Source organism: Oncorhynchus kisutch, unplaced genomic scaffold, assembly GCF_002021735.2.
Source record: "Oncorhynchus kisutch isolate 150728-3 unplaced genomic scaffold, Okis_V2 scaffold1037, whole genome shotgun sequence".
Lineage (NCBI taxonomy): Eukaryota > Metazoa > Chordata > Actinopteri > Salmoniformes > Salmonidae > Oncorhynchus > Oncorhynchus kisutch.
In genome coordinates, this window is record NW_022262982.1 from 55,138 (window position 1) to 76,453 (window position 21,316).

Below are 21,316 nucleotides of genomic sequence, written 5' to 3' on the forward strand. Positions count from 1 at the left end.
TGGGAGGGAGGGAGGGAGGGACTCACATACGCTGCTGCTACTCTGTTTATTATCTATCCTGATTGACGAGTCACTTTTACCCCTACCTACTCAGAGAGGCTGCTGTTACTCTGTTTATTATCTACCCTGATTGACGAGTCACTTTTACCCATACCTACTCAGAGAGGCTGATGTTACTCTGTTTATTATCTATCCTGATTGGCGAGTCACTTTTACCCCTACCTACTCAGAGAGGCTGCTGTTACTCTGTTTATTATCTATCCTGATTGGCGAGTCACTTTTACCCATACCTACTCATTAACATCTGCTAACCATGTGTATGTGACCATTAACATCTGCTAACCATGTGACCATTAACATCTGCTAACCATGTGAGCATTAACATCTGCTAACCATGTGACCATTAACATCTGATAACCATGTGTATGTGACCATTAACATCTGATAACCATGTGTATGTGACCATTAACATCTGCTAACCATGTGTATGTGACCATTAACATCTGCTAACCATGTGTATGTGACCATTAACATCTGCTAACCATCTGTATGTGACCATTAACATCTGCTAACCATGCGACCATTAACATCTGCTAACCATGTGACCATTAACATCTGCTAACCGTGTGACCATTAACATCTGCTAACCATGTGACCATTAACATCTGCTAACCATGTGACCATTAACATCTGCTAACCATGTGTATGTGACCATGAACATCTGCTAACCATGTGTATGTGACCATTAACATCTGATAACCATGTGTATGTGACCATTAACATCTGATAACCATGCGACCATTAACATCTGCTAACCATGTGTATGTGACCATTAACATCTGCTAACCATGCGACCATTAACATCTGCTAACCATGTGACCATTAACATCTGCTAACCATGTGTATGTAACCATTAACATCTGCTAACCATGCGACCATTAACATCTGCTAACCATGTGTATGTGACCATTAACATCTGCTAACCATGTGACCATTAACATCTGCTAACCATGTGTATGTGACCATTAAAATCTGCTAACCATGTGTATGTGACCATTAACATCTGCTAACCATGTGTATGTGACCATTAACATCTGCTGACCATGCGACCATTAAGATCTGCTAACCATGTGACCATTAACATCTGCTAACCATGTGACCATTAACATCTGCTAACCATGTGTATGTGACCATTAACATCTGCTAACCATGTGTATGTGACCATGAACATCTGCTAACCATGTGTATGTGACCATTAACATCTGATAACCATGTGTATGTGACCATTAACATCTGATAACCATGCGACCATTAACATCTGCTAACCATGTGTATGTGACCATTAACATCTGCTAACCATGCGACCATTAACATCTGCTAACCATGTGACCATTAACATCTGCTAACCATGTGTATGTAACCATTAACATCTGCTAACCATGCGACCATTAACATCTGCTAACCATGTGTATGTGACCATTAACATCTGCTAACCATGTGACCATTAACATCTGCTAACCATGTGTATGTGACCATTAAAATCTGCTAACCATGTGTATGTGACCATTAACATCTGCTAACCATGTGTATGTGACCATTAACATCTGCTGACCATGCGACCATTAAGATCTGCTAACCATGTGACCATTAACATCTGCTAACCATGTGACCATTAACATCTGCTAACCATGTGACCATTAACATCTGCTAACCATGTGACCATTAACATCTGCTAACCATGTGTATGTGACCATTAACATCTGCTAACCATGTGACCATTAACATCTGTATGTATATATATATATTAGGGTTTAGGTTAGGGTTTATATATATTTATAATGTACAGGGCATTCGGTAATAATATATTTAGGGTTAGGGTATATATATATATATTTATAATATACAGTGCATTCGGTGTATATATATATATATTTAGGGTTAGGGTTTATATATATATATTTATAATATACAGTGCATTCGGTGTATATATATATATATTTAGGGTTAGGGTATGTATATATATATATTAGGGTTTAGGTTAGGGTATATATATATTTATATTATACAGTGCATCCGGTAAGTATTCAGACCCCTTGACTTTTTCCACGTTGTTTTACGTTATTCTAAAATTGATTAAATAAAATCCTCAGCAATCTACACTCAATAACCCGTAATTACATAGAAAAAAGGTTTTTAGAAATTAGAGCAAATGTATTAATAAAAATCAAAACCAGAAACCTTATTTACATCATATTCAGACCCTTTGTTAACCAGATGCCTTATTTACATCATATTCAGACCCTTTGTTAACCAGATGCCTTATTTACATCATATTCAGACCCTTTGTTAACCAGATGCCTTATTTACATCATATTCAGACCCTTTGTTAACCAGATGCCTTATTTACATCATATTCAGACCCTTTGTTAACCAGATACCTTATTTACATCATATTCAGACCCTTTGTTAACCAGATGCCTTATTTACATCATATTCAGACCCTTTGTTAACCAGATGCCTTATTTACATCATATTCAGACCCTTTGTTAACCAGATGCCTTATTTACATCATATTCAGACCCTTTGTTAACCAGATGCCTTATTTACATCATATTCAGACCCTTTGTTATGGGACTCGACATTTAACTCAGTTGCTTCCTGTTTCCATTGGTCATCCTAGAGATGTTTCTACAACTTGATTGGAGTCCACTTGTGGTAAATTCCAACAGTTGACAGAGCATTTCAGAGCAAAAACCAAGCCATGAGGTCGAAGTAATTGTCCGTAGAGTTCAGAGACAGAATTGTGTTGAGGCACAGATCTGGGGAAGGGTACCAAAACATTCCTGTAGCCTTGAAGGTCCCCAAGAACACAGTGGCCTCCATCATTCTTAAATGGAAGAAGTTTGGAACCACCTAGACTCTTCCTAGAGCTGGCCGCCCGGCCAAACTGAGCAATCAGGGAAGAAGGGCCTTGGTCAGGGAGGTGACCATGAACCTGATGGTCACTCTGATAGAGCTCCAGAGTTCCTCTGTGGAGATGGTAGAACCTTCCAGAAGGATAACCATCTCTGCAGCACTCTACCAATAAGGCCTTTATGGTGGAGTGGCCAGACAGAAGCCACTCCTCAGTAAAAGGTACATGTCAGCCCTCTTGGAGTTTGACAAAGGCACCTAAAGACTCAAGATTCTCTGGTCTGATGAAACCAAGATGGAACTTTTTGGCCTGAATGCCAAGCGTCATGTCTGGAAGAAACCTGGTACCATCCCTAAGGTGAAGCATGGTGGTGGCAGCATCATGCTGTGGGGATGTTTTTCAGCGGCAGGGACTGGGAGACTAGTCAGGATCGAGGGAAAGATGAACGGAGCAAAGTACAGAGAGATCCTTATTGAAAACCTGATCCAGAACCTCAGACTGGGGCGAAGGTTCACCTTCCAACAGGACAATGACCCTACGCATACAGCCAAGACAACGCAGGTGTGGCTTCGGGACAATCTCTGAATGTCCTTGAGTGGGCCAGCCAGAGCCCGGACTCGAACACCTCTAGAGAGACCTGAAAATTGCTGTGCAGCAATGCTCCCCATCCAACCTGACAGAGCTTGAGATGATCTACAGAGAGGAATGGGAGAAACTCCCCAAATACAGGTGTGCCAAGATTGTTGAACCATACCCAAGAAGACTAGAGGCTGTAATCGCTGCCAAAGGTGCTTCAACAAAGTACTGAGTAAAAGGTCTGAATACTTATGTAAATGTGATATATATATATATTTTTCCATTTATACATTTGCCAAAAAATTCTAAACCCTGTTTTTTCTTTGTCATTATGGGGTATTGTGATGTCATTATGGGGTATTGTGATGTCATTATGGGGTATTGTGTGTAGATTGATGAGGAGGGAAAAAACGATCTAATACATTTTAGAATAAGGCTGGGTAACGTAACAAAATGTGGAAAAAGTGTCTTACTTTTGAAAAATGTTGCTTTGTTGGTAAAGGGCTTGTAAGCATGCATTTCACGGTAAGGTCTACTACACCTGTTGTATTCAAGGCATGTAACAAGTACAATTTGATTTGAGTACATTACATTACATTACAGTACATTACACTACCTTGACAACAACGGGCGGGCATCTTGGACGCTGTCTCCAGTTCTTATGCCGCAGTTGTCCAGTGTCGGAAATTATGAAAATGTATGTTGTCAGACTGCGCCATCTCCTGGTGACAAGTACGTCAGAATATCAATAATATCAATCGTATAGCCACAGCCACAGAACAATGAGACAGATATTTCACCGGATGTGTAAATATGAAGCATCCGGTTGGCGTTTCACTCACTACCAAACATGGTGATGAGAGGAAGCACTGTGGCCGGCAGTGTGCTTCCTAACGGAAATCTCTGCCCACCTCCTTGCTTGTTCTGCCACCTATGATTAATGTGTTCCCATTGGAAACGACAGGCTCTGGTCTATCTTGGGTTAGTTAATAAAATCTTTGGTATAAGGTGGTCGTTGAACAGATTATTGTTTCAACTGAAACGAGATTCCGATACATGTATAGATTTTTTTAGACGTTCCCATTAAGTGATTGTCATTTACCACACTTCTTCCATCCCCAAACACAACCGTAAACCAAACCTGTGAAATGGTGGAACGGCCCCTTTAAGAAACTGTCGCAAAACCCTGCTACCGCCCATGCGCAGAGAGAGGGGGCAACAGCGACGGAGAAAACAACAACAACAAGAGAACAGCGAGATGGCTCCATGAATACAGGCCAACTTCACTCTCACCCAGTTACTATCCACAACCTACCCGACTGCTGCTTTCTCACACGGCTGGATTAGATGGTGCCGGGCCCATGAACTTGGCTAGTCAGAGCGGGGAGACCGGCTGTAGCCAGCTCCTCTTCGCCAACTTTAACCAGGACAACACGTAAGGAAGGCCCGGGGAGAGGGGAGAGGAGGACCGGGGAGGAGGGAGAGGAGGGCCGGGGAGAGATGCTAGTTAGCTGACAAGCTGTCTGATCATGTTGCCTACTTTAGCATCCATGTCGTCAGCCAGCTAAAACGCTAACCAGCCAGCTAGCTAAAGTGCCTGGATAAACAAGAAGCATAAACTAGTTGTCTAACACAAAAAGGCGAGGGGATCATTCCTTAATATGATAAAGTGTATTGATACCTGAACCAAAATCTGGGCAAAGGACGATGAAAAGGCGAGATCTCCTCTCTGCCCAGAAAGCTACGGTTCACCTGGGCCCTCATGTATAAACGCTACACATTCACAGAATATGGCCCTAAACATGCGTGTACCAGTTTTCACGCACAGTCGTCAAACTGAACTTGACTTGAGAATGTGCTTAACCTCCCGTAAACTTTAGACCATGCGTATGTACTAATGCTGTATCACATCCGGCCGTGTTTGGGAGTCCCATAGGGCTGTGCACAAATCCCCGGTTTGGCCGGTGTAGGCCGTCATTGTGAATACGAATTTGTTCTTTGCTGATTTGCCTAGTTAAATAAAATAAAATGTTTAAGTGTGCTGAGCGATTCGTGCTTTTTGAGGTCGTTTCCGTTCATTATTAAAAAAAAAACCTGTTTCGATTCTTTTTTTAAATGTTTATATTAAATGCATTATAAAATAATTACATTAAAATGATTAGCGCCTTTTAATGGAAATACCAAAGCCAAAAATTGTGCACATTCAATTGCCAAAACATTGAAAATATTCCACTGTCTCTGTCAGGTCCGCATAGGAAATTACTAATAAATGATACATTTTTGGAAAGTTCTAATGCTACTGTCCCCACTACAACAACAAAAAATACTTAAACACATGTAATGTTGTCCTTGAAACCTTTAATGTAAATACTGTAGAATTCCATTATTTCCAATGGAGAACTGCTCCTACTGAGGAGTGCCAATATGACTTAAAGCTTCTCAATGGCCAATACATAGCATCAGCAGGGTTTATATACATCCATCATTGGCCTGTGTGTATCTAACCTAACTTAGCAGGCGTACAAGCGCAGAGTGAATCCATTTGATTCAAGATTGAAAAGAACAGGCGCAATGTATGATGGTCATTGTAGTTGATTAGTAAGTTTAAGCTGAACTTGGTTGGATATTTGCATAAAACTTCAACTCCCAGCGTCTTTAAAATGTTTACCTTTATTTAACGAGGCAAGTCAGTTAAGAACACATTCTTATTTACAATGATGGCCAACCGGGGAACAGTGGGTTAACTGCCTTGTTCAGGGGCAGAGCGACAGATTTTTACCTTGTCAGCTCAGAGATTCGATCCAGCAACCTTTCGGTTACTGGCCCAACACTCCAGCCACTAGCCTATTTGACTTCTCTCGTAAATGATTTAATTCTCTCTAGAGAAATGGTGTGTTGACCTCACAAAAACCCCTGAAACGAATAATTGAATCAACGTTGAAGTATTGCATTGCAAGAAGGCAAAAGGAGCCGTGTAGTAGCCTTGGGGAATATATTCAGAACAAAAAAACAGGCAGCTAGGCCTAAATATAATAACAAGACGCAATAATTTGCTGTTTAGTGAGAAGAGCGGAAATCAATGTATTTAGTAGTTTATTTTTGATCTTGATGGTGTTTTGATACATTGATCTTGATGGTGTTTTGTTACATTGATCTTGATGGTGTTTTGATACATTGATCTTGATGGTGTTTTGATACATTGATCTTGATGGTGTTTTGATACATTGATCTTAATGGTGTTTTGATACATTGATCTTGGTGGTGTTTTGATACATTGATCTTGATGGTGTTTTGATACATTGATCTTGATGGTGTTTTGATACATTGATCTTGATGGTGTTTTGATACATTGATCTTGATGGTGTTTTGATACATTGATCTTGGTGGTGTTTGGTGATTTCTACCCGTCCCTGGTGGAGTCTGAAAGTGGATGCCATTGCTGACCACTCTGGTCTTTCTGGGTAGTGGGATTGCAACACACACCGTGTGACCCAATGTCACTCAAACACACACTGTCATAGTCAGGCCAGTGTCACCAGCCTGTCTCTGTCTCTCTCCCCTCGGTCAGGCCTGTGTCACCAGCCTGTCTCTGTCTCTCTCCCCTCGGTCAGGCCAGTGTCACCAGCCTGTCTCTGTCTCTCCCCTCGGTCAGGCCAGTGTCACCAGCCTGTCTCTTTCTCTCTCCCCTCGGTCAGGCCTGTGTCACCAGCCTGTCTCTGTCTCTCTCCCCTCAGTCAGGCCAGTGTCACCAGCCTATCTCTCTCTCTCCCCTCGGTCAGGCCAGTGTCACCAGCCTGTCTCTGTCTCTCTCCCCTCGGTCAGGCCTGTGTCACCAGCCTGTCTCTCTCTCTCATTAAGTCAGGTATCTGTTCTAACGTGTGTGTGTCCTCTCTCCAGGTCTTTAGCTGTTGGAACCAAATCAGGCTACAAGTTCTTCTCCCTATCGTCTGTGGACAAGTTGGAGCAGATTTATGAATGTAGTGAGTATCAATATCATATGGATTTATGACGTGTTTGTGTGTGTATATATATATATTTATATATATATATGAAATACTGCACTTACTAGATACCATACAGTCATAACCATCACTCTTAATGTTGTTTTACAGTAATATGGAATGGCTATATATTTACCTTGACCTTTTCCATGTTTTGTTACATTACAGAATTATTCTAAAATGTATTAAATCGTTTTTTCCCCTCATCAATCTACACACAATACCCTATAATGACATCACAATACCCCATAATGACATCACAATACCCCATAATGACATCACAATACCCCATAATGACATCACAATACCCCATAATGACATCACAATACCCTATAATGACATCACAATACCCCATAATGACATCACAATACCCTATAATGACATCACAATACCCCATAATGACATCACAATACCCCATAATGACATCACAATACCCTATAATGACATCACAATACCCCATAATGACATCACAATACCCCATAATGACATCGCAATACATAAGTATTCAGACCCTTTACTCAGTACTTTGTTGAAGCACCTTTGGCAGCGATTACAGCCTCAGGTCTTCTTGGGTATGACGCTAAAAGCTTGGCACACCTGTATTTAGGGAGTTTCTCCCGTTCTCCTCTGCAGATCCTCTCAAGCTCTGTCATGTTGGATGGTTAGCGTTGCTGCACAGCTATTTTCAGGTTTCTCCAGAGATGTTTAATCTGGTTCAAGTCCAGACTCTGGCTGGGCCACTCAAGGACATTCAGAGACTTGTCCCGAAGCCCTTCCTGCGTTGTCTTGGCTGTGTGCTTAGGGTTGTTGTCCTGTTGGAAGGTGAACCTTCGCCCCAGTCTTAACCTGCTCCAGAGCCCTCAGGGCTTTTCATCAAGGACCTCTCTGCACTTTTCTCTGTTCACAGACTCTGTATTCTGAAGGCTCTGTACATGTACCACAGACATGTATTCTGAAGGCCCTGTACATGTACCACAGACATGTATTCTGAAGGCTCTGTACATGTACCACAGACATGTATTCTGAAGGCCCTGTACATGTACCACAGACATGTATTCTGAAGGCTCTGTACATGTACCACATACATGTATTCTGAAGGCCCTGTACATGTACCACAGACATGTATTCTGAAGGCTCTGTACATGTACCACAGACATGTATTCTGAAGGCTCTGTACATGTACCACAGACATGTATTCTGAAGGCTCTGTACATGTACCACAGACATGTATTCCACTCACAGTCCATACAGTCATCGTCCCCACTGTTAATGTAGGATCACTATAATATGGAATAGCTCTCTAGAATATTACAGCAACGGGGTTATACTGTTTGGTACTAATGTGTGTGTGTGTGTGTGTGTGTGTGTGTGTGTGTGTGTGTGCACGCTCAGCGGACACAGAGGATGTGTGTATTGTAGAGCGTCTGTTCAGCAGTAGTCTGGTGGCGATCGTCAGTCTGAAGGCTCCTAGGAAGCTGAAGGTCTGTCACTTCAAGAAGGGAACGGAGATCTGTAACTATAGTTACAGTAACACTATACTGGCTGTCAAGCTCAACAGACAGGTAGGAACACACACACAGTGATATGTGATGATGAGCAGGAGTGTGTGTTTCAGAGGCTGATAGTATGTCTGGACAGGTGTGTTAAACTCCTAACTACAACACTGAAGACTCCTGTGTGTGTTTCAGAGGCTGATAGTATGTCTGGAGGAATCTCTGTACATCCACAACATCAGAGACATGAAGGTCCTGCACACCATCAGAGAGACACCTCCCAACCCCTCAGGTAAAACCCTTAACCTAGGACTACATCTGACCTAACCCCTCAGGTAAAACCCTTAACCTAGGACTTACATCTAGAGACATGAAGGTCCTGCACACCATCAGAGAGACACCTCCCAACCCCTCAGGTAAAACCCTTAACCTAGGACTACATCTATCCCAACCCCTCAGGTAAAACCCTTAACCTAGAACTACATCTAGCCCAACCCCTCAGGTAAAACCCTTAACCTAGGACTACATCTGACCTAACCCCTCAGGTAAAACCCTTAACTAGAACTACATCTAGCCCAACCCCTCAGGTAAAACCCTTAACCTAGGACTTACATCTAGCCCAACCCCTCAGGTAAAACCCTTAACCTAGGACTACATCTGACCTAACCCCTCAGGTAAAACCCTTAACCTAGGACTACATCTAGCCCAACCCCTCAGGTAAAACCCTTAACCTAGGACTACATCTGACCCAACCCCTCAGGTAAAACCCTTAACCTAGGACTACATCTGACCTAACCCCTCAGGTAAAACCTTTAACCTAGAACTACATCTGACCTAACCCCTCAGGTAAAACCCTTAACCTAGGACTACATCTGACCTAACCCCTCAGGTAAAACCCTTAACCTAGGACTACATCTGACCTAACCCCTCAGGTAAAACCCTTAACCTAGGACTACATCTATCCCAACCCCTCAGGTAAAACCCTTAACCTAGGACTACATCTGACCTAACCCCTCAGGTAAAACCCTTAACCTAGGACTACATCTGACCTAACCCCTCAGGTAAAACCCTTAACCTAGAACTACATCTGACCTAACCCCTCAGGTAAAACCCTTAACCTAGAACTACATCTAGCCCAACCCCTCAGGTAAAACCCTTAACCTAGGACTACATCTGACCTAACCCCTCAGGTAAAACCCTTAACCTAGAACTACATCTGACCTAACCCCTCAGGTAAAACCCTTAACCTAGGACTACATCTAGCCCAACCCCTCAGGTAAAACCCTTAACCTAGAACTACATCTGACCTAACCCCTCAGGTAAAACCCTTAACCTAGGACTACATCTAGCCCAACCCCTCAGGTAAAACCCTTAACCTAGGACTTACATCTGACCTAACCCCTCAGGTAAAACCCTTAACCTAGGACTACATCTGACCTAACCCCTCAGGTAAAACCCTTAACCTAGAACTACATCTGACCTAACCCCTCAGGTAAAACCCTTAACCTAGAACTACATCTGACCTAACCCCTCAGGTAAAACCCTTAACCTAGGACTACATCTGACCTAACCCCTCAGGTAAAACCCTTAACCTAGAACTACATCTGACCTAACCCCTCAGGTAAAACCCTTAACCTAGGACTACATCTGACCTAACCCCTCAGGTAAAACCCTTAACCTAGGACTACATCTAGCCCAACCCCTCAGGTAAAACCCTTAACCTAGAACTACATCTGACCTAACCCCTCAGGTAAAACCCTTAACCTAGAACTACATCTGACCTAACCCCTCAGGTAAAACCCTTAACCTAGGACTACATCTGACCCAACCCCTCAGGTAAAACCCTTAACCTAGGACTACATCTGACCTAACCCCTCAGGTAAAACCCTTAACCTAGAACTACATCTGACCTAACCCCTCAGGTAAAACCCTTAACCTAGAACTACATCTGACCTAACCCCTCAGGTAAAACCCTTAACCTAGGACTACATCTGACCCAACCCCTCAGGTAAAACCCTTAACCTAGGACTACATCTGACCTAACCCCTCAGGTAAAACCCTTAACCTAGAACTACATCTGACCTAACCCCTCAGGTAAAACCCTTAACCTAGGACTACATCTGACCCAACCCCTCAGGTAAAACCCTTAACCTAGGACTACATCTGACCTAACCCCTCAGGTAAAACCCTTAACCTAGAACTACATCTGACCTAACCCCTCAGGTAAAACCCTTAACCTAGAACTACATCTGACCTAACCCCTCAGGTAAAACCCTTAACCTAGGACTACATCTGACCCAACCCCTCAGGTAAAACCCTTAACCTAGGACTACATCTGACCTAACCCCTCAGGTAAAACCCTTAACTAGAACTACATCTATCCTAACCCCTCAGGTAAAACCCTTAACCTAGAACTACATCTGACCTAACCCCTCAGGTAAAACCCTTAACCTAGGACTACATCTAGCCTAACCCCTCAGGTAAAACCCTTAACCTAGAACTACATCTAGCCCAACCCCTCAGGTAAAACCCTTAACCTAGGACTACATCTGACCCAACCCCTCAGGTAAAACCCTTAACCTAGGACTACATCTGACCTAACCCCTCAGGTAAAACCCTTAACCTAGAACTACATCTGACCTAACCCCTCAGGTAAAACCCTTAACCTAGGACTACATCTGACCCAACCCCTCAGGTAAAACCCTTAACCTAGGACTACATCTGACCTAACCCCTCAGGTAAAACCCTTAACCTAGGACTACATCTGACCCAACCCCTCAGGTAAAACCCTTAACCTAGGACTACATCTGACCTAACCCCTCAGGTAAAACCCTTAACCTAGGACTACATCTGACCCAACCCCTCAGGTAAAACCCTTAACCTAGGACTACATCTGACCTAACCCCTCAGGTAAAACCCTTAACCTAGGACTACATCTAGCCCAACCCCTCAGGTAAAACCCTTAACCTAGGACTACATCTGACCTAACCCCTCAGGTAAAACCCTTAACCTAGAACTACATCTGACCTAACCCCTCAGGTAAAACCCTTAACCTAGGACTACATCTAGCCCAACCCCTCAGGTAAAACCCTTAACCTAGGACTACATCTGACCTAACCCCTCAGGTAAAACCCTTAACCTAGAACTACATCTAGCCCAACCCCTCAGGTAAAACCCTTAACCTAGGACTACATCTGACCTAACCCCTCAGGTAAAACCCTTAACCTAGGACTACATCTGACCTAACCCCTCAGGTAAAACCCTTAACCTAGGACTACATCTGACCTAACCCCTCAGGTAAAACCCTTAACCTAGAACTACATCTAGCCCAACCCCTCAGGTAAAACCCTTAACCTAGGACTACATCTGACCTAACCCCTCAGGTAAAACCCTTAACCTAGAACTACATCTAGCCCAACCCCTCAGGTAAAACCCTTAACCTAGAACTACATCTGACCTAACCCCTCAGGTAAAACCCTTAACCTAGGACTACATCTGACCTAACCCCTCAGGTAAAACCCTTAACCTAGGACTACATCTAGCCCAACCCCTCAGGTAAAACCCTTAACCTAGGACTACATCTGACCTAACCCCTCAGGTAAAACCCTTAACCTAGGACTACATCTGACCTAACCCCTCAGGTAAAACCCTTAACCTAGGACTACATCTGACCTAACCCCTCAGGTAAAACCCTTAACCTAGGACTTACATCTAGCCCAACCCCTCAGGTAAAACCCTTAACCTAGGACTACATCTGACCCAACCCCTCAGGTAAAACCCTTAACCTAGGACTACATCTGACCTAACCCCTCAGGTAAAACCCTTAACCTAGAACTACATCTGACCTAACCCCTCAGGTAAAACCCTTAACCTAGAACTACATCTGACCTAACCCCTCAGGTAAAACCCTTAACCTAGAACTACATCTGACCTAACCCCTCAGGTAAAACCCTTAACCTAGAACTACATCTAGCCCAACCCCTCAGGTAAAACCCTTAACCTAGGACTACATCTGACCTAACCCCTCAGGTAAAATCCTTAACCTAGGACTACATCTGACCTAACCCCTCAGGTAAAACCCTTAACCTAGGACTACATCTGACCTAACCCCTCAGGTAAAACCCTTAACCTAGGACTACATCTAGCCCAACCCCTCAGGTAAAACCCTTAACCTAGAACTACATCTGGCCCAACCCCTCAGGTAAAACCCTTAACCTAGAACTACATCTGACCTAACCCCTCAGGTAAAACCCTTAACCTAGGACTACATCTGACCTAACCCCTCAGGTAAAACCCTTAACCTAGGACTACATCTAGCCCAACCCCTCAGGTAAAACCCTTAACCTAGGACTACATCTATCCCAACCCATATATATACTAAAGTATGTGGAAAACCTTTCAAATTAGTGGTTTCGGCTATTTCAGCCACACCCGTTTCAGACAGGTGTTTAAAATCGAGCACACCGCCATGGAATCTCCATAGACAAACATTGGCAATAGAATGGCCTTACTGAGGAGATCAGTGACTTTCAACACGCTCACAGAATGGGAAATGGTTTGTCGAGATCGGCGTGGAAGAACTTGACTGGCCTGCACGGAGCCCTGACCCCAACCCATTGAACTCCTTTGGGATGAATTAGAACGCCGACTACGAGCCTAATCGCCCAACATCAGTGCCCGACCTCAGTAATGCTCTTGTGGCTGAATGGAAGCAAGTCCCCTCAGCAATGTTCCAACATCTAGTGGAATCTGAAACTGTTTAATCCAACCGTATTGTATTTAGTAGTTTTGTGTTCTCTCCTCCTGTAATATCCGTGTGTTCTCTCCCCAGGGTTGTGTGTTCTCTCCCCAGGGTTGTGTGTTCTCTCCCCAGGGTTGTGTGTTCTCTCCCCAGGGTTGTGTGTTCTCTCCCCAGGGTTGTGTGTTCTCTCCTACTGTAATATCCGTATGTTCTCTCCCCAGGGTTGTGTGTTTTCTCCCCAGGGTTGTGTGTTCTCTCCCCAGGGTTGTGTGTTCTCTCCCCAGGGTTGTGTGTTCTCTCCCCAGGGTTGTGTGTTTTCTCCCCAGGGTTGTATGTTTTCTCCCCAGCGTTGTGTGCTTTCTCCCCAGGGTTGTGTGTTCTCTCCCCAGGGTTGTGTGTTCTCTCCTACTGTAATATCCGTGTGTTCTCTCCCCAGGGTTGTGTGTTCTCTCCCCAGGGTTGTGTGTTTTCTCCCCAGGGTTGTGTGTTCTCTCCTACTGTAATATCCGTGTGTTCTCTCCCCAGGGTTGTGTGTTCTCTCCCCAGGGTTGTGTGTTCTCTCCCCAGGGTTGTGTGTTCTCTCCCCAGGGTTGTGTGTTCTCTCCCCAGGGTTGTGTGTTCTCTCCCCAGGGTTGTGTGTTCTCTCCTACTGTAATATCCGTGTGTTCTCTCCCCAGGGTTGTGTGTTCTCTCCCCAGGGTTGTGTGTTCTCTCCCCAGGGTTGTGTGTTTTCTCCCCAGGGTTGTGTGTTTTCTCCACAGGGTTGTGTGTTCTCTCCTACTGTAATATCCGTGTGTTCTCTCCCCAGGGTTGTGTGTTCTCTCCCCAGGGTTGTGTGTTCTCTCCCCAGGGTTGTGTGTTCTCTCCCCAGGGTTGTGTGTTCTCTCCTACTGTAATATCCGTGTGTTCTCTCCCCAGGGTTGTGTGCTCTCTCCATCAGTAATGATAACTGTTACCTGGCCTACCCCGGCAGTGCTACAATAGGAGAGGTCCAGGTGTTCGACACGGTCAACCTGGTACGACACACACACACACACACACACACACACACACACACACACACACACACACACACACACACACACACACACACACATTGAAGATAGCTAGCTCTACTACAACTGTGCTGTTTCAGTCTCTGTGTGTTTAACTGTGTCTCCAGAGGGCAGCCAACATGATCCCAGCCCATGACAGTCCATTAGCAGCTGTGGTGTTTGATGCTAGCGGAACCAAACTGGCCACAGCCTCGGAGAAGGTGAGACACTTTAAACTGTTACACTGAACTACTGAGGTGGTGTCAGCCGGTCCCTCTTCCCTGACCCTTAACCCTGACCCTTAACCCTGGCCCTTAACCCTGACCCGTAACCCTGGCCCGGCGGCAGGGTAGCCTAGTTTTTAGAGCGGTGGACTAGTAACCGGAAGGTTGCAAGTTCAAACCCCCGAGTTGACAAGGTACAAATCTGTCGTTCTGCCCCTGAACAGGCAGTTAACCCACTGTTCCTAGGCCGTCATTGAAAATAGGAATTTGTTCTTAACTGACTTGCCTAGTTAAATAAAGGTAAAATATATATTTTTTTAAAACCTGACCCTTAACCTTGACCCTTAACCCTGACCCTTAACCCTGACCCCTGACCCTTACCATACAGATACTATTTTCTATCCATCTCTATGGCCCAACCTTTAACCCTGACCCTTAACCCTGGCCCTTAACCCCGACCCTTAACCCTGACCCTTAACCCTGACCCTTGCCATACAGATACTATTTTCTATCCATCTCTATGGCCCTGACCCTTAACCCTGGCCTTGACCCTTAACCCTGGCCTTGGCCCTTAACCCTGGCCTTGACCCTTAACCCTGGCCTTGGCCCTTAACCCTGGCCCTTAACCCTGACCCTTAACCCTGGCCCTTAACCCTGACCCTTCCATGGTAGCAGATCTGATGGGTATTAACAGTGTAGTGGTGGACCGGCTGGAAGTGTGTGTGTTGTAACCTCGCTGTATCAGGGATCAGCTATCCTGTGTGTAAATGTAACCGGTGGTTTCTGATAGGGTACGGTGATTCGTGTGTTCTCCATCCCTGAGGGACAGAAACTGTTTGAGTTCCGTCGAGGAGTCAAAAGGTAGGACTTCTTCTTCGTCTCCCTCCTTCTTCTTCTCCCTCCTTCTTCTTCTTCTCCCTCCTTCTTCTTCGTCTCCCTTATTCTTCTTCTTCTCCCTCCTTCTTCTTCATCTCCCTCCTTCTTCTTCGTCTCCCTCCTTCTTCTTCGTCTCCCTCCTTCTTCTTCATCTCCCTCCTTCTTCTTCATCTCCCTCCTTCTTCATCTCCCTCCTTCTTCGTCTCCCTCCTTCTTCTTCATCTCCCTCCTTCTTCTTCATCTCCCTCCTTCTTCTTCATCTCCCTCCTTCTTCTTCGTCTCCCTCCTTCTTCTTCATCTCCCTCCTTCTTCTTCATCTCCCTCCTTCTTCTTCATCTCCCTCCTTCTTCTTCATCTCCCTCCTTCTTCATCTCCCTCCTTCTTCATCTCCCTCCTTCTTCTTCATCTCCCTCCTTCTTCTTCATCTCCCTCCTTCTTCTCCCTCCTTCTTCTTCTCATCTCCCTCCTTCTTCTTCGTCTCCCTCCTTCTTCTTCGTCTCCCTCCTTCTTCTTCATCTCCCTCCTTCTTCTTCATCTCCCTCCTTCTTCTTCATCTCCCTCCTTCTTCTTCATCTCCCTCCTTCTTCTTCTCCCTCCTTCTTCTTCATCTCCCTCCTTCTTCTTCATCTCCCTCCTTCTTCTTCATCTCCCTCCTTCTTCATCTCCCTCCTTCTTCTTCTCCCTCCTTCTTCTTCTTCTCCCTCCTTCTTCATCTCCCTCCTTCATCTCCCTCCTTCGTCTCCCTCCTCCTTCTTCATCTCCCTCCTTCTTCTTCATCTCTCTCCTTCTTCTTCATCTCCCTCCTTCTTCTTCATCTCCCTCCTTCTTCTTCATCTCCCTCCTTCTTCTTCGTCTCCCTCCTTCTTCTTCGTCTCCCTCCTTCTTCTTCATCTCCCTCCTTCTTCGTCTCCCTCCTTCTTCGTCTCCCTCCTTCTTCATCTCCCTCCTTCTTCTTCGTCTCCCTCCTTCTTCGTCTCCCTCCTTCTTCGTCTCCCTCCTTCTTCTTCATCTCCCTCCTTCTTCTCCCTCCTTCTTCATCTCCCTCCTCCTTCTTCTTCTCCCTCCTTCTTCGTCTCCCTCCTTCTTCTTCATCTCCCTCCTCCTTCTTCTTCTCCCTCCTTCTTCTTCGTCTCCCTCCTTCTTCTTCGTCTCCCTCCTTCTTCTTCATCTCCCTCCTTCTTCATCTCCCTTCTTCTTCATCTCCCTCCTTCTTCATCTCCCTCCTTCTTCTTCTCCCTCCTTCTTCTTCATCTCCCTCCTTCTTCTTCATCTCCCTCCTTCTTCTTCATCTCCCTCCTTCTTCTTCATCTCCCTCCTTCTTCTTCATCTCCCTCCTTCTTCTTCGTCTCCCTCCTTCTTCTTCTTCTCCCTCCTTCTTCTTCATCTCCCTCCTTCTTCTTCATCTCCCTCCTTCTTCTTCGTCTCCCTCCTTCTTCATCTCCCTCCTCATCTCCCTCCTTCGTCTCCTCCTCCTTCTTCATCTCCCTCCTTCTTCTTCATCTCTCTCCTTCTTCATCTCCCCCCTTCTTCGTCTCCCTCCTTCTTCTTCTTCTCCCTCCTTCTTCTTCATCTCCCTCCTTCTTCTTCGTCTCCCTCCTTCTTCTTCATCTCCCTCCTTCTTCTTCGTCTCCCTCCTTCTTCTTCATCTCCCTCCTTCTTCATCTCCCTCCTTCATCTCCCTCCTTCTTCTCCTTCATTCCACTCTATATAGTAATATGTGTTTTAATAGTGGACAATATTAAATGAGCTACAGCTGAGTTCAGTCTGACACACTGAAGTGTGTGTGTGTGTGTGTGTTAGGTGTGTATCTATCTGTTCCCTGGCCTTCAGTATGGAAGGCCTCTACCTATCAGCATCCAGTAACACGGAGACGGTCCACATCTTCAAACTAGAGACGCAGAAAGAGAAGTAAGTACCCCCCCCCCCCCTCACCTGGCTGCATTAGTCTGATTCTAGATGTTGTCCTGTATATTAACATGGTGTGTGTGTGTGTGTAGGCCAACAGAGGAGATGTTGTCCTGTATATTAACATGGTGTGTGTGTGTAGGCCAACAGAGGAGGTGTTGTCCTGTATATTAACATGGTGTGTGTGTGTAGGCCAACAGAGGAGATGTTGTCCTGTATATTAACATGGTGTGTGTGTGTGTAGGCCAACAGAGGAGGTGTTGTCCTGTATATTAACATGGTGTGTGTGTGTGTAGGCCAACAGAGGAGGTGTTGTCCTGTATATTAACATGGTGTGTGTAGGCCAACAGAGGAGATGTTGTCCTGTATATTAACATGGTGTGTGTGTGTGTAGGCCAACAGAGGAGGTGTTGTCCTGTATATTAACATGGTGTGTGTGTGTGTAGGCCAACAGAGGAGGTGTTGTCCTGTATATTAACATGGTGTGTGTGTAGGCCAACAGAGGAGGTGTTGTCCTGTATATTAACATGGTGTGTGTGTGTAGGCCAACAGAGGAGGTGTTGTCCTGTATATTAACATGGTGTGTGTGTGTAGGCCAACAGAGGAGGTGTTGTCCTGTATATTAACATGGTGTGTGTGTAGGCCAACAGAGGAGATGTTGTCCTGTATATTAACATGGTGTGTGTGTAGGCCAACAGAGGAGGTGTTGTCCTGTATATTAACATGGTGTGTGTGTAGGCCAACAGAGGAGCCGACGACATGGGGTGGATACCTTGGGAAGGTCCTGATGGCGTCCACCACCTACCTGCCCTCTCAGGTGAGTGGGACTTCCTTTTGAGAGAGAGAGTGTGTGGTGTGTGTGTGTGTGTTGTCTGACCATGTCTCCTCTGTGTGCGTCAGGTGACAGAGATGTTCACTCAGGGACGAGCCTTCGCCACCGTACGACTGCCCTTCTCTGGACACAAGAACATCTGTGCTCTGGCCCTGTAAGAACACCCACTAGAACGTTCTCTACCAGACTCTAGAGCTGGGACCATATTCCCCCCCCACACACCCACTAGAACGTTCTCTACCAGACTCTAGAGCTGGGACCATATTCCCCCCACACACTAGAACGTTCTCTACCACACTCTAGAGCTGGGACCATATTCCCCCCCACACACCCACTAGAACGTTCTCTACCAGACTCTAGAGCTGGGACCATATTCCCCCCACCCACTAGAACGTTCTCTACCACACTCTAGAGCTGGGACCATATTCCCCCCCACACACCCACTAGAACGTTCTCTACCAGACTCTAGAGCTGGGACCATATTCCCCCCCACACACCCACTAGAACGTTCTCTACCAGACTCTAGAGCTGGGACCATATTCCCCCCACACACTAGAACGTTCTCTACCAGACTCTAGAGCTGGGACCATATTCCCCCCCACACACCCACTAGAACGTTCTCTACCAGACTCTAGAGCTGGGACCATATTCCCCCCACACACTAGAACGTTCTCTACCACACTCTAGAGCTGGGACCATATTCCCCCCACCCACTAGAACGTTCTCTACCAGACTCTAGAGCTGGGACCATATTCCCCCCACACACTAGAACGTTCTCTACCAGACTCTAGAGCTGGGACCATATTCCCCCCACCCACTAGAACGTTCTCTACCACACTCTAGAGCTGGGACCATATTCCCCCCCACACACCCACTAGAACGTTCTCTACCAGACTCTAGAGCTGGGACCATATTCCCCCCCACACACCCACTAGAACGTTCTCTACCAGACTCTAGAGCTGGGACCATATTCCCCCCCACACACTAGAACGTTCTCTACCAGACTCTAGAGCTGGGACCATATTCCCCCCCACACACCCACTAGAACGTTCTCTACCAGACTCTAGAGCTGGGACCATATTCCCCCCACACACTAGAACGTTCTCTACCACACTCTAGAGCTGGGACCATATTCCCCCCCACCCACTAGAACGTTCTCTACCAGACTCTAGAGCTGGGACCATATTCCCCCCACACACTAGAACGTTCTCTACCAGACTCTAGAGCTGGGACCATATTCCCCCCACCCACTAGAACGTTCTCTACCAGACTCTAGAGCTGGGACCATATTCCCCCCCACACACCCACTAGAACGTTCTCTACCAGACTCTAGAGCTGGGACCATATTCCCCCCACCCACTAGAACGTTCTCTACCACACTCTAGAGCTGGGACCATATTCCCCCCCACACACCCACTAGAACGTTCTCTACCAGACTCTAGAGCTGGGACCATATTCCCCCCCACACACCCACTAGAACGTTCTCTACCAGACTCTAGAGCTGGGACCATATTCCCCCCACACACTAGAACGTTCTCTACCAGACTCTAGAGCTGGGACCATATTCCCCCCCACACACCCACTAGAACGTTCTCTACCAGACTCTAGAGCTGGGACCATATTCCCCCCACACACTAGAACGTTCTCTACCACACTCTAGAGCTGGGACCATATTCCCCCCACCCACTAGAACGTTCTCTACCAGACTCTAGAGCTGGGACCATATTCCCCCCCACACACCCACTAGAACGTTCTCTACCAGACTCTAGAGCTGGGACCATATTCCCCCCACCCACTAGAACGTTCTCTACCAGACTCTAGAGCTGGGACCATATTCCCCCCACCCACTAGAACGTTCTCTACCAGACTCTAGAGCTGGGACCATATTCCCCCCACCCACTAGAACGTTCTCTACCAGACTCTAGAGCTGGGACCATATTCCCCCCCACACACCCACTAGAACGTTCTCTATCAGACTCTAGAGCTGGGACCATATTCCCCCCACCCACTAGAACGTTCTCTACCAGACTCTAGAGCTGGGACCATATTCCCCCCCACCCACTAGAACGTTCTCTACCAGACTCTAGAGCTGGGACCATATTCCCCCCACCCACTAGAACGTTCTCTACCAGACTCTAGAGCTGGGACCATATTCCCAACATCGCCCTGCTCTCCCCCAGTTTATCTGACGTTGGTCATTTGGGGGATTAGCCAACACAACATTCTTCCATATTGTTTGGTCGTCAATAGTAATGTGCATTAATCTGCTTCCTGCAATGAAAGTATCGTCCCTGTTTCACTGCCTGCCCTCACTTCCTCTCCTCACTTCCTCTCCTCACTGCCTGCCCTCACTTCCTCTCCTCACTGCCTGCCCTCACTTCCTCTCCTCACTGCCTGCCCTCACTTCCTCTCCTCACTGCCTGCCCTCACTTCCTCTCCTCACTGCCTGCCCTCACTTCCTCTCCTCTCTGCCTGCCCTCACTTCCTCTCCTCACTGCCTCTCCTCATTTCCTCTCCTCACTTCCTCTCCTCAATGCCTGCCCTCACTTCCTCTCCTCACTGCCTCTCCTCATTTCCTCTCCTCAATGCCTGCCCTCATTTCCTCTCCTCACTGCCTCTCCTCACTTCCTCTCCTCTCTGCCTGCCCTCACTTCCTCTCCTCACTGTCCCACGGGGTGAAGGGAGGGCTCAGCGTACTACAGCTGAGCAACATTTCAAAT

General features: G+C 46.1%; 1 protein-coding gene across 2 annotated transcripts in view; it reads left to right on the forward strand.

Moving 5' to 3' along the window:
• The first annotated feature begins 4,692 nt into the window (after positions 1–4,692).
• The window catches only part of wipi2 (WD repeat domain, phosphoinositide interacting 2), a 28,991-nt gene continuing 12,367 nt past the window's right edge, over positions 4,693–21,316 (forward strand). Inside the window, exons 1-10 of one of the 2 annotated variants that reach the window (XM_031817459.1) lie at positions 4,693–4,925; positions 7,388–7,470; positions 8,884–9,053; positions 9,180–9,276; positions 14,644–14,741; positions 14,888–14,980; positions 15,774–15,844; positions 17,660–17,767; positions 18,503–18,581; positions 18,665–18,750. In XM_031817459.1, the coding sequence (XP_031673319.1) occupies positions 4,852–4,925; positions 7,388–7,470; positions 8,884–9,053; positions 9,180–9,276; positions 14,644–14,741; positions 14,888–14,980; positions 15,774–15,844; positions 17,660–17,767; positions 18,503–18,581; positions 18,665–18,750 (959 nt within the window). In that variant the 5' untranslated portion in view covers positions 4,693–4,851. Of the gene's footprint in view, positions 4,926–7,387; positions 7,471–8,883; positions 9,054–9,179; positions 9,277–9,339; positions 9,401–14,643; positions 14,742–14,887; positions 14,981–15,773; positions 15,845–17,659; positions 17,768–18,502; positions 18,582–18,664; positions 18,751–21,316 lie in introns of those variants that run through there. The other variant, XM_031817460.1, reaches the window with a different exon arrangement.